The sequence below is a fragment of the Vigna umbellata genome, chromosome 1, assembly GCF_029865625.1.
Source record: "Vigna umbellata cultivar VRB3 chromosome 1, Vumbellata_1.0, whole genome shotgun sequence".
Lineage (NCBI taxonomy): Eukaryota > Viridiplantae > Streptophyta > Magnoliopsida > Fabales > Fabaceae > Vigna > Vigna umbellata.
This window is the reverse complement of record NC_142165.1, coordinates 12,318,522-12,339,618: the sequence shown is the minus strand read 5'-3', so window position 1 is coordinate 12,339,618 and position 21,097 is coordinate 12,318,522. Positions and strand designations below refer to the sequence as shown.

The 21,097-nt window shown below is 36.3% G+C and overlaps 3 protein-coding genes and 1 pseudogene across 5 annotated transcripts; all 4 read right to left on the bottom strand.

Annotated features, from left to right (window-relative positions):
• Positions 1 to 244: 244 nt before the first annotated feature.
• Positions 245 to 5,332, bottom strand: LOC124839992 (TMV resistance protein N-like). The gene is made up of 5 exons (XM_047315952.2): positions 4,821 to 5,332; positions 3,348 to 4,452; positions 2,969 to 3,241; positions 1,964 to 2,827; positions 245 to 1,818 (listed from the first exon to the last, which is right to left on the bottom strand). Exons 1-5 carry the CDS (start codon positions 5,288 to 5,290, stop codon positions 427 to 429), a joined length of 4,104 nt encoding a protein of 1,367 aa, XP_047171908.1. The 5' UTR covers positions 5,291 to 5,332; the 3' UTR covers positions 245 to 426.
• A 3,357-nt stretch (positions 5,333 to 8,689) lies between these two features.
• LOC148204656 (uncharacterized) lies at positions 8,690 to 10,692 on the bottom strand. The gene is made up of 5 exons (XM_088115605.1): positions 9,745 to 10,692; positions 9,445 to 9,668; positions 9,097 to 9,354; positions 8,916 to 9,014; positions 8,690 to 8,831 (listed from the first exon to the last, which is right to left on the bottom strand). The coding sequence occupies exons 1-5, from the start codon at positions 10,690 to 10,692 to the stop codon at positions 8,690 to 8,692; spliced, it is 1,671 nt and encodes a 556-aa protein (XP_087971731.1).
• A 3,627-nt stretch (positions 10,693 to 14,319) lies between these two features.
• Positions 14,320 to 19,375, bottom strand: LOC124839993 (TMV resistance protein N-like). Of its 3 annotated transcripts, none has more exons than XM_088095298.1 (4): positions 19,219 to 19,375; positions 17,524 to 19,006; positions 16,533 to 17,396; positions 14,320 to 16,345 (listed from the first exon to the last, which is right to left on the bottom strand). In XM_088095298.1, the coding sequence occupies exons 1-4, from the start codon at positions 19,233 to 19,235 to the stop codon at positions 14,603 to 14,605; spliced, it is 4,107 nt and encodes a 1,368-aa protein (XP_087951424.1). In that variant the 5' UTR covers positions 19,236 to 19,375; the 3' UTR covers positions 14,320 to 14,602. The 3 variants fall into 3 exon arrangements, with proteins under 3 accessions (XP_087951424.1, XP_087951420.1, XP_087951417.1); XM_088095294.1 differs by lacking the exon at positions 19,219 to 19,375 and having other exon boundaries at positions 17,524 to 17,796; positions 17,902 to 18,994; XM_088095291.1 differs by lacking the exon at positions 19,219 to 19,375 and having other exon boundaries at positions 17,524 to 18,994.
• On the bottom strand, positions 19,242 to 19,706 carry LOC148204655 (TMV resistance protein N pseudogene; annotated as a pseudogene).
• Positions 19,707 to 21,097: the final 1,391 nt, after the last annotated feature.

The window sequence follows — 21,097 nt, the reverse complement described above, 5'->3', positions numbered from 1 at the left end:
CAATTGTACATAAATGTGATTACATTTGTTTATAATTTATTAAAGGTTTAATCATTAAGAAATGAAGGTGCACAAACAATTTTCCATTCTTTGGACCCGGTGGTTCCGAATTGGAGATCCATATATAAATACATTACAAATATAATCAAAATAGAACTTTTTTTGAGGAGGGTATTGATCAAAGTGGAATCAATACTTTAAAATGTCAAAGTGGAATCAATACTTTAAAAAGTGGAATCAATACTTTAAAAAGTGGAATCTCCTTAAAATGACTCAATGAAATCCTTTCTATTACAAAGTTATAAAACCACTCAAAGAAAACTCTTAACAATAGAAACATTTTAAGTGTATATAAATTTATGTTTCTGTTCTATTTAATGTGAGATTTTGTTTGTATTCTAAGAATGGAAATCTTAAACAAATATGCTAGGCAATGTTTTCACTGTTAGGAGCCTCATCGGTGACACGTTCATGAGTTTGTGTGTCCGTACGGAGAGCAAGTAAGATGGCCCGTGCTTCAAGGATTCCATCCCTGAGTCCATTCAAGAACATCGCAGTCATTACATCTCCAAACTCCTCTGATTTTTGGAGCCACCCAACCACAGCATCCAATTCCCTCTCTATTTCTTTAGCTCTTTCTTTCAAAACACCACTATCCTTCTCATGCTTTGCCACACCATAAAGGTTGTCTACTCTCTTCCCAACAAACGCATCATATTGCATGTTGAATTTCTGAATCAGTTCGTCATATTGATTTTTCGAAGAGCTGCCTGAGTTCTGAGCAGCAGTCTTATGTGACAATCTGTTGCGGAGAATTTGGTGGCTCTCCTTCAACTTCCAGAAGGTTTTAGTTTTGAGTTCGGATTCCGAAGTACTTTGCTGCTTCATCATCATCATGAATATTTGCATCAGAGGGTCATGAGAAGGAGGAAGTGTCACCGTACTCCAATCCAATTTTGGAATTGTCATCTCTGGTTTTGCGGGTGATCCAAAAGTTCCTTTAATCCCTTTCCTATTTGCCACATTAGTTAGTGCTGCCCCAACGTCCAAATCAGGAAATCTGAGTTTTGCTTCCAAGAGTACACCGTAAAGTCCACTCATGTACGTCCTATTTTCAGCTGAGGGTATTCCCTCCATCCCTTCAACTGTCCATTCAATCTTACGATTCTTCTTCAATGCAGCCACAGAGATTTCAGCAGCATCCATAGAAGGAAACTTTTTCCATGCCTCAACAATTCCATCCTTTATTCCTTTAAACAACGATTCCCATGCTATTCCTTCCGGAAGAGCAACGTAGTTTTCGTCGTCCTCCAAACTTCCCTTATGGACAGAGGTTGAATCTCCGTTCACAATCAAGTTATTGGGACTGGCGAACAGGAGATCTTCCATATTCGTTCCTTCTTCAAACACAAACGCTCCCCAACCACTTATCATCAACGACGACGTCGCATCATACGAAACCTCCACCAGATTCCACTCATGCTCCATAACTGCATTGCCAACCCACTCCTTCTCGCTGCACAAAACTCCTACATCACACAACAAGATGTGCTCTGCCTCAATTCTAAAGTTCCGATACCCTTTTCGAGGAGCATATCGCCCGTTGATTAGTAAACGCAGATCAACAAGGCCACGACCATCGTATCTGTCCCTTTGACTCTCATTTTGGAAGTGGAAGATCATGGCTACAACAATCTTAGGGAACTTGCCACGAACCCAGAAACTAGGAATCCTTCCCACCCCCACAAAGTTAAACCATTCTGGAATCTCTGTTATAAATGGCATCACCATTTCTATTCCTCCTACCCCTTTCTTCACCTGTCATATCATTGTAACAGTTTCAATTGTCTCTTCTATATGCCTTTACATCACAATCACTAAAAGTAGTTTAAATACAAGTTATTCTAAGAAAAATCTAATCTTACATGCATATCTGATAAAAGATTTAAAATAAGTATGATACCTGATACCATAACATGTCTGATGTCTCTTTTGTTAATTTGAAACAAAATCTTGCATCTACTTTCTGAACAGTAGACGGCAACTCTGAAATTTCTTCGAGGTATAGACAATCATGAACATCAAGAATTCTCAAGCTAGTGAGTTCAGGAATTTTTTTAAGCTTCTTACATCCATTCAAATCGAGACTTGTCAAGTCACCACATTCCTTTATGCATGAAGGAATAGATACAAAATTGTTCTCTGAAACAATCAATTCTTCTAATTTTGGAAAGTAACAAATAATTGCAAGAAGATCTGCATCTGACAAGTTCCCATTTTCGAAATTCAGTAATCGTAATTTTTGATGAACATTGGCTTTTAAAGGGTGTTGCACCAAACTTCTGATGGATTCTCCAAGTTTGGAACATGCTTTGATTATGAAAGAATCAACATTTGGCAACATGAATAAGCTCCTCGGTAGATATTTAAGTTCCCTGTTATTCGATATGTCTATGGAAACAAGCCCAGTAAGTTTACTAATGGATTCTGGAAGCTCTTGAACAGCAGTATTTATCATATGAATCTTCAATGGCTTTGTCATTTCTTTCATTATCTCTGGGAAGTAACCAAGGCTTTCACAAAAGTTAAGATTAAAGATTTGTAGAGATGGTAGAAACATTCTGGACAGGAAATTTTGAAGTTTTGTGCATTCTGAAACACTTAAATGAGAAAGCCTTTTCAAAAATCCAACAGATTGATGGACTGCAATTAGGTTTCTACAATGATCAAGTCTCAATTCTCTTAGATTCTGAAGTTCGGACACATCAGGTATTTCAATGATATGTTGGTTATATGAAAAGTCCATATTAGTCAAGCATGGAAATTTCTGCCAAAAAGAAAATGTCAATAAAAATTATCATTTGCTGCATGTTGAGTGATCAACTTAATAATGTGAGTAAATATGGAAGATTTTGTTCAATGAAAAGCTGAAACGTAAAAAATAGAATAATATGATAGAGTATCGTACCTTGAATGGCTCTTCCAATGTTAGACAACTTCTAGGCAAATTGAAGAGAACAATTTTCTTTGGATGAAATTTTGGTGGGAAAGACTTTGAAGGATAGTTGTCCCAGTCAAGCAGTCTTAAATGATTTGGTAAATGTTCGGGTTCAGATGAAAATGATGTGTTTCGAACAATGAGAATTCTGAGGCATTTCATTTTCTCAAACTCAGTACCACTCCATTTTACCATTTCTTGCTGAGGAGGATCAAGCATAATCCCTTGAATCTTATCACTTCCCTTTAACATAAGTACAAATAAGCAACATCAACTCCATATATTATCATTAATATAAAAACTATAATGTATAAATAAAAACAAATGGAGTAAAAGAGTAGATGATTACATAATCTTCGTTTAGTATTTCAATAACATCTTCATAATCCCATATTCTGCTACGTTCACCAGGATTCGGTGCTTCCTGCCTAATAATCTGTCTACCCATATCTTGTATTAGATCATGCATCTTGAGGCAGCCTTTATCGACAGTTATGAGAGATTTATTAACAAGTACTTTGATTTTGAATGCTGAACCAAATTCGTCAAGTATCTTGCTCACATATTCCATTCTCTCACCTTTAAAGAAGCAAGCTATGTCCAAGAAAACTTGTTTCGCATCATCATCCAATCTTTCGTAGCTTATTTTAAGCACATCTTGAATCTTTTTATTCGGAGGAGTCTTCTCATATTCTTCTAATGCATCTTTCCAGGCATCTAAACCTTCTTCATGAAGAGTAGCTAAGTCAGAGCCTATCACTTTTAAAGCAAGTGGAAGACCTTTGGCGTAATCTACAGCACGCAGGGAAACATCTCGAAAACCTGTTTTAGGACAGCCTTGTCCGAAGGCATTCCAACAAAAGAGCTCCAAAGAATGTTGTTCATCAAGTTCCTTCATTTCATAAATATTTCCAACATGGTGAGCAATCAGGACATCTTTTTCCCTTGTCGTTATAAGGATCCTACTACCTGGACCAAACCAATCACACCCTCCTGCCAACTTTTCTAACTCTTCTTTATCATCAACGTCATCAAGAACCAAAAGAACTTTCTTTCGTCGAAGTTTTCGTTTTATTTCATAAATTCCTTTATCGGTACTTCCCAACGTAGTTTCCGACTCCTCTAACATCTCAGATAAAAGTGTCTTCTGTAGATCTTCCATGCCATTGATTGTGTTTGATTTTTCTCTAACGCCGGCAAGAAAACTTGCAGCATCAAAGTGTTGCACAATTTTGTCATACAAAGCTTTGGCAAGTTCCGTTTTTCCAATTCCACCAAGTCCATATATGCCCAACATTCTTACAGTGTTGTCATCAGGCTTAATGTCCAAAAGTGACTTAACCTCTTCTATATGGGGCTCAAGTCCGAGAGGGTTTTGACCAGTATATAAAGGTTTAGGAGCTATATTCTTATACACCTCCCTAACAATTTCTTCAATAAAATTGTTTTCACACCTGAAAGAGTAGAATTGTATTAATTATTTGTTAGATATCAGGGTTTCATCATTTTTATTATTATACTAAATAACAAACATTGTGATTAATATTGTAGTATTAAGGGAAAAAATCAGTTGCTATAAAGTAAAAGTCAATACTAAACAGTGAATAATGTCCTATTAGTGGTGCACATGGTTCAAGTTCTAAAAGTATGGAGTTTGAAAGTTGACTATAAGTTCCGTGGACTAAATCGACAGTAATTCATCATTAATTATAATTAAAGAAATTTAGTGTGAATCATAAATGAAATATAGTTTTAATATTAATTTAATTTGTGTTTATTATCGTAATTAGATGGATGAAAGGAAAATGGTTTTTGTACATACTCGGTGGTAATATGCTTCCTTGGCAAGTGAACTGCTTCAGACAAAGCAGACCTCCAAGCCTGCATTCTCTGGGACTGTTTTCCAAACGTAATTTCATGTGCCCTCATGTGTTTTCCGAAGCTATTTCTGTCTTGCAGTATATCTGATGAATGTACATGGTAGAACACTGGGAAAACAACTTGCTTCTTCTCCCTCTTCTTGGAGAGCTGGATGATCCTGACAAGTTCATCGAGACACCATGTGGAAGACGCATAGTTCTCAGAAAACACAACGATGAAAATCCTAGATTCTTCCATGGCGTTGTTGAGAGCAGGTGAAAGACTTTCCCCTATCCCCATATCCCTGTCATCATGGAAAGTGAGTATTCCCCTCCTACCCAACTCTTTACGGAGATGCCCTACAAAATTGTCCCTAGTATCTTCGCCTCTGAAACTAATGAACACATCGTAGCTGAAACCGACACACCCCATAGTACAAAAAAACCAAAACTAGACTGAGATGCTCAACTTCTTTGTAATTCAGTGTGCTGTCATTAAATACACTCTTAAACGGAGATTAAGGCTCTCTTAACGGGGATTTGGCACCCTAATATTATATTAAATTAATATAAATCTATAAATTAAGAACCACGAGGTGTTGAGTTTCCCTAGTTTTGTTTCTTCCCATGCACCTACTCGCTACTGTTCCCTATTAGTCAAAATAATGATATCATTGTAGGATAAGAAAAGAACCATAATATTTTAATAATATTTTTTAACAAATTTTTTTTATGATATCATTGTTTTATATATTTGAAATTGGATCGATCATAAATATTTTTGATAATATATTATGGACTGTTTTATATATTTGAAATTGGATCGATCATAAATATTTTTGATAATATATTATGGACTATTATTTTGTTGATTCTTAATATTTTATTTTGTTTTTAGTTTCGCTCCACAATGTTAAATTAGTCCATTTTTTAAAACGTACATCAATTATGTCTCTATTTAATAAAATTTATATCAATCAAATTCTTTCCGAGACTAATTATAAGTTATTGTAAAAAGAAAAACATTTTTCATAAGAAAATTAATAGAAGGAATATGTCATGTTGTGTGGCACCTTTTCTTTTAACTAATGCATTAAGGAACATTATTGGAGTTAAATTTACTGCTCAATTCCATGCCATGCTGTATTAAGTGCCTAAATACTTATTCTGTGCACTATTTGTGTGGAGCACAATATTTCCTGTGTATCGGACCATAAGTTCCAATTATAATTCTACACTGTTATATTATATATACATATTCATATATATGATTATACGTGTAATCTCATATATAGTGTTAATTGATATCTACTTATATTTTAAATTAATTTTAGATATTTGTATCACTGCCATCTCGTCTTTAAATCTAAAAATAGTCATTTGATGTATAATATTGATGTATAATTTAGGGAAAATGACACTTGAACAACCATTTTTGACAACATTTAGACACGCGCACACGTGTCAAAATCTGAGTGGTCCAGTTGGAAAAATTAAATGAAAATGGACCACTCAGATTTTGACACGTGTGCGCGTGTCTAAATGTTGTCAAAAATGATTGTTCAAGTATCATTTTCCATAATTTAGACCATCTCTCTCTGTTTATTGTATGATTAATTTGAAAGGATGTCATAGTTACTTGCATTATCTTATACTCCAAATGGCGTGAATTATAAAAAGCCTTACAAGTCTAAAACTGTATAAAAAATTTAAAACTAAAAACATCAACCAATTTATTATCTAATTAAATAATTCTGATTTTTCATTATTAATAAATATGTTGGAGAAAGATTAATCCTTGTTTTCTGGACCTGTAAAAAGCTTTTAAAACAAAAGTTTGTTTTTTTAAAAGACACACTATTTCAATTTTTTATTGAGAATAAGAATATATAGAGGAAAAGTCACTTTTTGTCTAAATTTACGTTAAATTTACAATTGATTAGAGGAACTGTCTTGAGAAAAGCGTCGTTTGATGTTAAAATATTCCTGTACGTAACCGACTACTGGAACTTGGTTTTGTAGACACTTGTTTTATTTTTACTTTTTTGGTTTAAACCCTAGTTTCTTTCTCGTACATGTGTGTCAATCTTAAGTGGGTCATTATGTTTTTTTTGTCTCAATTGGGTCTTTAAACTTGTTAAAATGAGTTAATTAAGTTTTTTCCATTAATTTTTCAGTAATGCCGTTTGTCTTTGCTGAGGTGTAATATGTTTTAGTTGACGAGAAATTGTTTATTGAATTTCATTGGTGTTGTGTTGTGTGAATAGATTGCCACGTGTGATGTGTTAGCCATAAAAGTTAATATTTAGAGAGAACCCTGATTTCGAAAGTGTTTAACATCTCTGTTTTCGTTAGGAAGAGTTGTGGAAGCAGTGTTGAAGTGACGAAATGTCTGGTTGTTCTTCGTCTTGCAAATGCACGGGTTGGGGTTTTCAAAATAGCTCTGGTAGTGGGAGCAGGTTGGGTGTAAAACCCAGTTGCTTTTGTGGACGGCCTGCAGTCTTTCGCGTTGTCAGAACCCCTAAAAACAAGGGCAAAAGATTTTGGGGTTGCCCTAACTTCAAGGTGAGTTTAATGGAAGCAATTTTGTGAGTTATTGTATGGTTTTGATTTTCCAGAGGGTGAGAGTTTTGATTTCGGTGACGAGGGAGTGTGTTTTGTTGTTCCACAAGTTGGGAGTGAAGATTTTGTTGGATGCAACTTTTTTGAGTGGTGCATTGAAGAAGTAATTGATTCTCGAAATGTGGTGAATTTATAAGACAGTAGTGCAAGTGCAAGGAATGAAGAAGTGGGTAGAAGTTTGATGAAGATCGAACAAAGTGTGATGAAGATGGAAGAAAGAGATGGTGAAAAGCTGAGAATTAGGTGTTTGGAGAAAAGTGTAGTTATTTTGGAGAAAAGGATGAAGATTTTAATGGGCATGGTGTTTGTTACATCTGTTTTTAATGTAATTGTGATATCAATGTTGATGAAACTTGGTTGATGAAAGTAGATGAAAGTAGGTTTATATGAATGTAATTTGATCTTTGGAAGGATGTTTGAAATAGAATGTTGTTGTCTGCCTGTTTTAAATATAAAGTTGACTTCTTAATACTGTCTTATTTGATTAATGTAATTTCATATGGGTTGCTGTTGTTAAAGGAAGTGCAAAGGTAACATCAGAAAGCAACTTTGTTAAACATCATAAACATATGATAACAACATGAATAAAAAGTGGATGTCATTATCATTTAACAAAAAAAACCTTGTATGAACTTTGTCTTACTCAGTGCATAAGATAACAAAACAAACATGATATTAACATAACAAAAGAAACCTGATATCATTACTTCATCAATCTTACTCAGTCAATAACATATGAAAATAAACCTGATATTACTTCATCAATCTTACTCAGTCAATAACATAAGAAAATAAACCTGATATTACTTCTTCAATAGAAATTACACCAAATATGTTTTCATGAAGTACACATAGACCAAAACCAAGGTTATACTACATTGTCTTCATCACTAAATATGTCTTGAGCAATACACATTACACCAAAAAAAACTAATAATACATTGGTCCTTCATCAATACAGACTAAATAACGTTTAGAGAAGGACATTCAACTGACTCTTGAGAAATAGGCACATCTCTTGGTGGAGGGATTATGAGTGGTGTTTGTTGAGTAGGTTGGTCAGTAGACACATCTGATGGAGGCACAAATTGTGTTATAGGTCGTTGTGGACATGTTTTTTTGTTGTGTCCAAGTTGTTTGCAGACATCACATGTTTTTTTGCTCCCACCCTTTCTTAATTCAGTGTCATTCTTCTTCAACTCCCAAGACTCTAGTCTTCGTTTTTTCTTGGGTCTTCCTGACATTGTCCTCTTCTTTGGGGTAACACATCTGGATATGATGTTATGTCCCAGACAAGTTGACCATTAATAGGATAAATGATGGTGTTGTAGGTCTCTTCATAAGTAGACTTCCTAAACCAATGGCCAATGTAGTCATTTAAATTCAAGAATTTCATTGTAGTTATTGCGTGAGTGCAAGGAATTCCAGTTATTAACCACTTTCTACAACTGCAGTCCTTGTTTTCAATATTGACAACAAATTGCTCCTCAAATTGTGAAATGTGTAAGACTTCAAATAATTGATTTGATGACCATCTGTCATGAGCACAAAAATGACAACACAGTTAGCAACATGTTGTTAATGATGATCAAAAATTAAATGTGGGTGTGAACTTACCTTGGTAACCAATATCTGGTTAACCATGACTGCTTTTCGAATCTGTTGAGAACCTTAGGGCACACAAAACCTTGATACAAACCCATTTTTGTCTTATTCGTAGCCCATCTCTTCATGATGTAAACCCTAATGTCTTTTAACATATTGATAAGTGGCTTACACCCACTACTAACTAGCACACTGTTGAACCCCTCACACATGTTGTTGACAAGAGTGTCATATTGTGATCTAGGACTGAATCTAGATCTTGACCAAAACCTGGGAAATTAAAATGTCAATAAATATAAAATGTCAAAGCAAATATAACAGTAAAAGCACAATAAGGTTTGGAGAAAAGTGATTACATACCCAGGTGGAATTGCAATCAAGTATTTAAATGCGTCTACATTTATCTCTTTAATTTTCCTCATTTCAGCCTCCCATAGTTGTGGATATGTGGCTGTTGTTGCCCTCCACATCATATGTTTAAGGTCTTTTCCAGGAAATTTCTTTCTGAAGTTGGAATATAAATGTCTAACAAAAAATCTTTGGTCTACCCCAGGTAGAAGATCTTGAATTGCTGGCAAAAGTCCCTACAATTTTAAATACTCATGTCAGTTGACTTATTTGTGATGTAGGTTGTAATTAACATTTGTTATGAGTACTAACCTTTTGTTGGTCTAAAATAAATGTACATGCTCCACAAACAGCTTCCCCACCAAGGTCTGCAATGAGAAGCTCCAAGAACCAAGTCCATGAGTCTTTATTTTCTACCTCAACAACAACATATGCAATGGAAAGAATTTGTTCATTTTCATCTCTTCCAACTGCTGTTAGTAACTCCCCTCCATACTTGCCTTTCAAAAAGCATCCATCTAATCCAATGATGGGTCTACAACTAACGAAGCTATCTTTGCATGCTTTCAAGCATACATAAATTCTATTGAATATACACTCTTCATTACTATTTTCAACCTTTATTTTGACTGTTGAACCTGGATTTGCTCTCAGAAGTTCATGACCATAATCATAGATTCTTCTATATTGTTTCTTGAATGACCCCTCAACATTATCTTTTGCCATGGCTCTTGCCCTAAAAGCCATATTTCTAAAGATTCCTACATTCCATTTCCTACTTAGTTTGTCCCTAATGTCCATCACCTTCATATTAGGGTTATCTCTGACAGATTTTGCCATCCTTTGACTCAACCACTTAGAAGTCATCAACTTCACATTACAAACTGTACTACAGTTATGATCATCAATAACTTTTCTTAGCTGCCATGACTTGGCAACTGACCTGTAGGCACAATAAGCATACCATTTGCATTTACCCTGGCTCCCCAAACATTTTACAGCAACCCTCTTTTTGTCATTCTTCATGAATTTCAAATTTCTTCCATTACTCCTTGCATAAGTCCTAATGGCCTCTGTAAATTCATTTTTCTCAGTGAAATAGGTTCCCACTTCCCATTTATAATCCGTCAAACTTTTAGGCATGCTAAATGTGGGAAACAAAGTTCTCTGAATGGAATCATCATTGTCCTCACTGTCTGGACCACTATCCAACTCATTTGACACCCACTTAGTGTCAGACAAGCCATGAACATCATGCATGGAATCATTATCAGTTGTACTTGATGACTCACCTACTGGACTGCCAGGTTGTTCTTCCCTCACATTTCATTTCAAACTACCAATGTCACACTCAATGGTGACATCAACTATACTTTCTTCACTCACAGACTCATCTACATCTTCATCCTCACCATGTTCACTCACAGACTCATCCTCATCATCATCTCCAGCCTCTTCATGCTCACCATCATCTCCAGCCTCATCCTCACCCTCATCATCAACCACATGATCATCCTCAATCTCATCCTCTTCTACATCTTGCAGCTCAAAATCATTTACATCATGTACCTCAACCTCCTCTACATCATGTACTTCACCATCCTCCACATGTTCAATTTGTTTTGCAACTTCACAGTCACCCTCCTCCAATTTTGTTCCAACTTGAGCCTCAACCTCAGTCTCACAGTGACCCTCCTCCATTTTTGTTCCAACTTCAGGGTGAACATCAGCCTGACCCTCACCCTCAACCTCATCCTCATAGTGACCCTCCTCCATTTCTGTTACAACTTCAGGCTGAACATCAGCCTCACCCTCACCCTCACCCTCAACCTCATCCTCACAATGACCCTCAACATCACCATGAACCTCACCCTCAGGCTCACCCTCCACTTCTCTTGCAACATCAACTTCATCTGGCTCACCCTCCACCTCTCTTACAACATCAACTTCATCATTAACATCACCATCAACCCCATCACCATCAACCCAATCAATCATTTCTATTATCTCTGGTTCCATGCTATTATGAACCACGTACAAATGAACTTCATAATTTAACCTTGCTATATTCAGCATATGCATAGCACCCCTATCATCATTCAATAATTCTAACCTATCTGCCACCACTGACTGACCTCCTAAACTGTACCAAAGTTCTTTTATGTCTATATAACCTAAGTCTTTCACTGAAGCTAATATTCCAAAATAGCACCATAGGTCTGGATCACAAGACCATTCTGCTATCTCACCATCAAATTTAAAATTTCCATTCTCATCACTAACAAAATGGCCACAATGATGGACCACAACTTTAATATATTCAGCCATGCAATATTATAATTCAACCACAAGCTTTTTAACACCTGTACATTGGGGGAAATATCATTATTTCTCACTATTTACTAACTCAGCAAACAGTGAGACATCAACGACACAGTGGAACAAACTAATATCCCCACTAAGGAAACACTCAGACAGAAAAGGTCACCACAACTTCTAAACAATTCATAAAGACACTTTTGGAACCATAACACTCTACACATTTCAACAAACATTGACATATCAATCTCGGGACCCATAACCCATACCAATCTTAGGACCCATCATAGAATAATAGTACCAAATCAACTATAACCTAAACGCACAAACATACCACTATCGGGACCACAACAGAACAAATTCGGGACCACAACAAAACATAAACAAAGCAACATAACTACATATTCGTAAAGGCCAAAAGCGGAAAACATAGGATACTAACCTTAAGTGACATCCACTTTCAATTTCGTTCCTCCACCACAACGTGATTGTCTTCGTCTTTGCAAAAATTTTACAAAGCCCTAATACTCACACTCACTCACCCCAGAAAAATCCCTAACTCATGAAATCCCTAATTCCCATTTCAGTTTTTCTGTTTAACTTAAAAAAAAAGTCAATCAACAGCAAAATCCCTCATTCCCTGCCACGTATATTTATTTTTTTCATTTTTTTCAAATAACTATTATCCACGTATTTAAATATTTTAAACTGAGTTCATTATTTGTGCACCACGTAATCAAAGGCAAACGACGTTACTGAAAAATTAACGGAGATGGCTTAATTGACTCATTTTAACAAGTTTAAGGATCCGATTGAGACCGAAAAAAATAACATGATGACCCACTTGACATTGACACACAAATATGAGAACCAAATGAGGATTTAAACCTACTTTTTTATAATTTTCCTCAGTAAACTATAGGGAGACTTTTCTGCATCTTTTTAAAAAAAAATAAAATCGCTCTCTTATTGCAACTCCAATCACGATAATTAATCATGAGTGTTTTTTTTCTTATATCTTAATTATAATATATATATTTGTAACGTATTTTCATTATATTTGTAACGTGTTTGTTAAATTTATTTATAGTTAAACTTTTTATAATGGAAAGAACTTGAATTCATTAATAAAATTACTGTTACTCTTAAATTATTTTTAGTTTCCAGCAAACCAATTTTTGTCCTAACGCATTCAGGTATGAGATAAGAATAAACTTTCCATATTTTCTCTTATAACATCTGCGTAGATTCGTCTGACATCCTGAATCGACCAAAACTTACAATTAAACGCACAACACTATTAAAAACTAACAAAATTACAATTATACCTCTTAGTTTTAAAGTTTATCTAACAACGACATCACTTTACATATGATCTTAAATAAACATTGTAGGCAATGTTTTTATTAGGTTTAATACCTCTTTTAGTCCCTCGAAAGGGGCAAATGTTCAATTGTGTCCTACGTTTTTTAAAAAGTTCAATGTGGTCCCAACTTGTGTAAAAAATGTGCAATTAAATCCTTTTTGGTAACGAGTTTAATTTTTTAACGGGCCAGCTGACAGGGTGTACTGAAGTTTGCAACGTGTCTAGGGAAAGTTAATACGTGGCTGTGTGAGGGTAAACGTGTGTAACCTAGTGGTGGCGCACGTGCAGCGGAGGCAAAACCCTCCATGGGTTGCCGTTCTCAAATGCGGAGAAGAAGGAAACAGATTGCCCCCTTTTGCGAACAAAGAAGAGAAAGAGATGGGAGAGCTTGGCGCTTTGCGCCGCAACTCGCGAAGGCCGTCGTCGGCAGCGGCGGCGACGACGCAAGATGGGAGACACTCTCACGTGCGGAGATGAGCGAGGAGGAAAAGGGGATCTGAGGCTGTGGCTAGCGGTAGTGGTTCCGGTGGCGCTTGAGGTCGCCGTCGATGCCGAGACCGGTAGGGGTGATGGCGCGGTAGCTGGTTCGAAGAAGCAGTGGCGCGGTGGCCGTCTGGGCGGAGGTGAGCGCCTCCGGTATATTGGAATCTCACCTGTGTTCTAATTGATGCATTCACACCGTTAGCAGTTGGATTCCAATTCTAAGATGAGCAATTCTCACTTTGAAAATCATGCAAGTGATTTATTCTTTGTAATTTCATCAATTAGTTAGTTATCTGTAGTAGCGTAGTTGGTCTGAAAGATAGAATTATCTATATGCATGATGAATTATCTTAGAATTCTTTGTAATTCTAAGATGAGCAATTCTCACAGGCATTAAATGTTCATATTTGAAACTTAATCACCGACGACTGTTTGTAATGATTTATTGTAAACTCAATATTCCAAGTACTGAAATGATATTTTAATGAACTTAAGTAGATTATTTCTTGGTAATTTAACTGTATATTTGTTTGTAAATTCGTTTTAACCTTGTGGCACAATTATAAATAATGAGTTTTGGGTGGTTTGATGGGGATCTATATATATATATATATATATATATAAGGGTTTCCTGAGCTGCTGAAGAATGAAAAGGCCTTGGGGCTGTTTCTGATCCAGCTTTCAAAAAAAAAAGAAAAAGAAAAAAAAACATTGCAATGTAAGAACACTGTTGCCTCACACAGCCATGTTGTAAACCCTAAACACAGCCACGTGGTAACCTTTCCTACACACGTTGCAAACTTCAGTACACCTGTCAGCTGGCCCGTTAAAAAATTAACGCCGTTACCAAAAAGGATTTAATTGTACTCTTTTTTTACAAGTTGGGACCACATTGAACTTCTTAAAAAACGTAGAACGCAATTGAACATTTACCCCCTTTCAAGAGACCAAAAGAGATATTAAACCTTTTTATTATTAGCAGCCTATGCAGTGAGACGTTGCTCAGTTTCTGTGCAGAGTAAGGAGATTATGTAAGAGAGCATGTGCTTCAAGGAGTCCTGCCCTCAGTCCATTCAAGTATATTGCACCCATCACATCTTCAAACTCTTCTGATCTCTTGAATCCTTCAACCCCAGCTTCGTACAGCCTCTCTATTTCTTCACCTCTTCCTCTCAAAACACCACTTATCTCTTCATATTTTCCCACACCATCACGCTTCTCTTCTCTCTTCTCAACACACTCATCATATTCATTTTCATTTCCATCATCAAGTTGTGCAAATTTGTTGCGCAGAGTTTGGTGTTCCTCCTTCAACTTCCAGAACAGTTTACTCATCACCTCGCCTTCAAAATTACTTTGCTGCTTCATCCTCATGAATATTTGCATCAGAGGGTCCTCAGAAGGAGGAACTTTCACTGTACTCCAATCCAAATGTGGAAACTCCAGGTTTTCTTGAGAGGGTGATACAAAAATTCCTTCGATCCCTTTCCTTTTTGCCACAGTATTTATTGTTGCCCACATTTCCAAATCAGGAAACCTGAGCTTTGCTTCTTTGAGTCCAGAGTAAATTCCAGTCGTGTATATCCTATCTTCAACCGATATTTGCCCTTCTACTTCAGCTGCCCATCTAACCTTATAACCCTTCTCCAACACAGCGTTACTGCTTTCAGCAATATCTAGAGAAGGAAATTTATTCTGTGCCTCAACAAGTCCATCCCTCATTCCTTCACAGAATAATTCCATCACTATGTCCTCCGGCAGATCTCCCTCTATAGAATCGTTTACTCTTTGTTCTCTGACTACTGAAGTATAAAAAGGGATACTTGGGGCTTCCACCACAGGATCGTACCCTTCTTCCTCCTCCTTTCTTCCGTGATGCCTAGAGCATGAAGCTTCTCCTACATTATCCTTCTTCTTCCCTGTCGCTGAATGCTTTTGTACTACCAACGCCAGATCACCTTTGATAATCTCTTTAGGCTTTCCATCATCATTTTCTAACGTATCTAGCAGCCACCTCAGGTAGGAGTTTGGATCTTCTAAAGCTGACCCTTTTGAATTCAATGCATCCTCAGCATCCTCTGATATCTTCTTTATTTGTCCCAATGCCATACGGATGCAATCGTCATGACTCCTGTCCCCTCCTCTTTCTTTGTTCTCTTGCCATTCCGTCAACGTCTTCTTAAATATTTCGTCCAGACGTAGCTCCCGTATCCTCTTTTTATACTTCTCCATAGGATCTTTCTCAGGAGTTATTGTCGGTGGTTTCTTGTCTGAATACATGGGATTCGGACAAGTAAATGCGACATCTTTCATGTTGCTTCCTTCATCATACACAAACGCTCCCCAACCACTTATCATCAACGACGAACTGGCTTCATACTCAACCTGTACCAGATTCCACTCATTCTCCACAAATGCATCAAGCCCAAACCACTCCTTCTCACTGAACAAAACTCGTAAATCACAGATCAAGATGTGTTCTGCTTCAATTTCGAAGTCCTGGTACCCTTTGCCAGGAGCATTTCGACCGTTGATAAGTAAACGAAGATCAACAAGGCGACGGCGAACGAATTTGTTCCTTTCACTCTCATTTTGGAAGTGGAAGATCATGGCTAGAACAATGTTAGGGAACTTGCCACGAATCCAGAAACTAGGAATCCTTCCCACCCCCACAAAGTGAAACCATTCTGGAATCTCAGTTATAAATGGCATCACCATTTCTATTCCACCAACCCTTTTCTTCACCTATCATAATATTGTAACAGTTTCAATTGTCACTTCTATGTGCATTATAATAAATGTTATCCGCTTATATGACTATCACTATATACAAGTTATTCCAAGCAAAATCTAATATTACATGCATATCAAAGACACCGGAAGTTGTAAAAGAGGAATAAATATCTAAGTACATTTAAAACAAGTATGATACCTGACACCATAGCATGTCTGATGTCTCTTTTGTTAACTTGAAACAAAATCTTGCATCTACTTTCCGAACAGTAGACGGCAACTCTGAAATTTCTTCAAGGTAGAAACAATGATGAACATCAAGAATTCTCAAGCCAGTGAGTTCTGGAATTTTTTTAAGCTTCTTACATCCATTCAAATCGAGACTTGTCAAGTCACCACATTCATTGATGCATGAAGGGATACATACAAAATTGTTCTCTGAAACAATCAATTCTTCTAATTTCGGAAAGTAGCAAATAATCGCAAGAAGATCTTCATCAGACAAGTTACCCTTTTGGAAATTCAGTGATCGTAATTTCGGACGAACAATTGCTTCTGAAGGGTGTGGCACCAAACTTCTGAAGGATTCTCCAAGTTTCGAACATGCTTCGATTTTGAAGGAATCAACATTTGGCAACATGAATAAGCTGCTTGGCAGATATTTAAGTTGCCTGTTATTGGATATGTCTATAAAAACAAGCCCAATAAGTTTACTAATGGATTCTGGAAGCTCTTGAATACCCGTATTTATCATATAAATCTTCAATGGCTTTGTCATTTCTTGCATTATCTCTGGGAAGTGACCAACTCTTTCACATAGATTAAGATCAAAGACTTCTAAAGATGGTAGAAACATTCTGGACAGGAAATTTTGAAGTTTTGTGCATTCTGAAACACTTAAATGAGAAAGCCTTTTCAGAAATCCAACAGATTGATGGACTGCAATTAGGTTTCTACAATGATCAAGTCTCAGTTCTCTTAGATTCTGAAGTTCGGACACATCAGGTATTTCCATGATACGTTGGTTATATGAAAAGTCCATATTACTCAAGCATGGAAATTTCTGCCAAATACAAAATGTCAATAATAAAAAAAAAACAATCATTTGCAGCATGTTGAATTATTACCTTATTAACGTGAATGAAAAAATTGAAACGGAAAAAGTAGGAAAATATGTTACAGAATTGTACCTTGAATGGCTCTTTGAATGTTAAACAACTTCTAGGCAAATTGAAAACAACGATCTTCTTTGGATGGAATTTTTGGGGGAAAGACTTTGAAGGATAGTTATCCCAGTCAAGTAGTCTTAAATGATTTGGTAAATGTTGAAGTTCAGATGAAAATGATGTGTTTCGAACAATGAGAATTCTGAGCCATTTCATTTTCCCAAACTCAGTTCCACTCCATATTACTTCTGCTTGCTTAGGAGGATCTAGCTTAATCCCTTGAATCTTATCACTTCCCTTTAACACGAGTACAAAGAACCAACATATCAATTGCATATTATCATTAATATAAAATACTATAATGTATAAATAAAAAAACAGAGTAAAAAAGTAGACGATTACTGAATCTTCTGTTAGTATTTCAATGACATCTTCATAATCCCATATTCTGCTACGTTCTCCAGGATTATCTGGTGCTTCCTGCCTAACAATCTGTCTACCCATATCTTGTATTAGATCATGCATCTTCAGCCTGTCATTCTCGACAGTTATGAGTGATTTATTGACAAGTACTTTCATGTTGGATGTTGAACAAAATTCCTTAAGTATCTTTTTCACATATTTCATTCTCTCCCCTTTAAAGAAGCAAGCTATGTCCAAGAAAACTTGTTTGGCATCATCATCCAATCTATCGTAGCTTATTTTAAGCACATCTTGAATCTTTTTATTCGGAGGAGTCTTCTCATATTCTTCCAATGCATCTTCCCAGGCATCTAAACTTTCTTCATGAAGAGTAGCTAAGTCAGAGCCTATCACTTTTAAAGCCAGTGGAAGACCTTTGGCGTAATCTACAGCACGCACGGACACATCTTGAAAACCTGTTTTAGGACAGCCTTGTCCGAAGGCATTCCAACAAAAGAGCTCCAAAGAATGATGTTCATCAAGTTCCTTCATTTCATAAATATTTCCAACATGGTGAGCAATCAGGACATCTTTTTCCCTTGTCGTTATAATAATCCTACTACCTGGACCAAACCAATCACACCCTCCTGCCAACTTTTCTAACTCTTCTTTATCATCAACGTCGTCAAGAACCAAAAGAACTTTCTTTCGGCGAAGCTTTCGTTTTATTTCATAAATTCCTTTATCGGTACTTCCCAACTTAGTTTCCGACTCCTCTAACATCTCAGATAAAAGTGTCTTTTGCAGTTCTTCCATGCCATTGATTGTGTTTGCTTTTTCTCTAACACCGGCAAGAAAACTTGCGGCACCAAAGTTTTGCACAACTTTGTCATACAAAGCTTTGGCAAGTTCCGTTTTTCCAATTCCACCAAGTCCATATATGCCCAACATCGTTACAGCTTTGTCATTATTCATGTCCAAAAGTGACATAACCTCTTCTATGTGGGGCTCCAGTCCAACAAGATTTTCACCGGTAGATAAAGGCTTAGGAGCTATACTTTTACGAACCTTCTTAACAATTTTTTCAATAAAATTGTTTTCATACCTATAGGAGCAGAATGTATTAATTTATTTGTTTGATATCAGTATCTCTTTTGTTAAAAACTAAGCATTGTATTGTACTAGATAATAACCATTGATATTAATAATCAGTAGCTCAAAACAATAATGATTACCCGTTATGAATACACAATTTGAAGCTAGAAAAGTTAGAAATAAGATTGAATGGTTTTGTAATGGAATAACTGAGGTACATACCCGGTGGTAACATGCATCCCCGGCTAATTAACTGCTTCAGACAAAGCAGACCTCCAAACCTGCATTCTCAGCGACTCTTTTCCAATCTCATTTTCGTGTGCTCTCATGTGTTTTCCGAAACTATTTCTCAATTTCCGTATATCTGAGGGATGTACATGGTAGAACACTGGGTAAACAACTTGCTTACTGATCGTGTGGGTGCGTTCGATAATCTTAACAAGTTCCTCCAGACACCATTTGGAAGATGCATAGTTCTCAGAAAACACAACTATGAAAATATTAGATTCTTCAATGGCCTCACACACAGCAGGTGAAAGACCTTCCTCCGTCCTCATATCACTCTCATCACTGAATGTGTTTATTCCCTTCCTACCCAACTCTTTACGGAGATGTCCTACAAAATTGTTCCCAGTATCTTCACCTCTAAAGCTAATGAACACATCGTAGCTGAAACCAACACCCTCTTCTTCCTCACCACGTTTTCCCATGCTGCAAAAAACCAAAACTAGAACTATGGATGTTTACTGTGTTGTGATTAAATACACGCTTTTCAGTATCAGTGAACAAAGCTTCGTGGAAGCTCCTCCTCCTCTATCTCTGTTGATTATTCATTTTGCTGTCCAATCAGTGCCGGAGATTAAGGCTCTTTTCACGGGGGTTTGGCCCCCGAATATTATATTATACATAAAAATTAATATAAAATCTATAAATTAAGAACCATGGGTACATAATTTTGAGTTTCCCTAGTTTTTTGTTTTTTTTAAGGAGCAACTCGTCAACCCCTGTTCATTACTGTCATTATATAGATAAGAAAATTAATAAAAGAAATTTGTCAAGTTGTATGCCGCCTTTTCTTTTAATTAATGCATTCGGTGAACCCACGCCATTTGGAGTTAAACTAAGCTTAATTCCATGCCATGAATACTTATTCTGTGCACCATTACTGTGGGGGCACAATATTCCCTGTGTCGGACGATAAATTCCAATTGAAATTCTACACTGTTATATTGTTTATACATATTTTCTTGCAACGAAGTTTTGAAGGCCCCATAGTTGACCCTGTGAAGAGACTATAATAGCTAAAGTTGATTGAAGATAAGATAAGATTGCATTTTTAATGAAACGGGTGGAAGGCAGCGAAGGTGAAAAATACATTAAGAGATATGAGGATGCCATCAAAGATAAGAAGAAACTAAGTGATGAATATATGAATCACATAACTGAAGTGGTACTGCTGAAGCAAGGTTGGCAGCAGTAAAGAAACAAGTGAGGAGGTTATAGAAAGTTTTCACGATTATGGATGTCATTCACAATTTTGAAGAAGAGTATTTATTAAATAGAAAAGAAACAGAGAGGGGAAGAAACAGGAAGACGTTGTGCAACGAACAGAGGAGGCTGTTAATATTGTATCAAGTTTAGCATTCAGAAGCTTAAACAAGAGCTGACAAAGCAGAACTATGGCGATCAGCTGCTCCGGTTCAAGAATCCAAACAACAAAGATATCATTGCTTTGTACGAGAAATGTGGTCTGAATCTTATTCATTCCGTGTGATTTTACATTTTTGGGTGAATTGCTTTATTAAAAGAGGAAAGAGAGAAATAAAACTCTATTAAGGAGGTGGTTTAACTCAGATACCAACATCATGAGTTTAACCATATAAAATGTCATTATTTTCTATCCTACGTCTTAAAACAATGAATAATGAGCTACATCTAAAATAACCATTTTTTCAACTTTATATAATATTTTTATTTATCATTTTTATTTAACGTGGGACTTCAACTCATTCTTGGATTTCTAACAATTTTCTCTTAAGGGTGAGTCTCTTCCACATTAGTATACACTCCCTTCAGCGGAAGCATTCTCAACTATCTATGA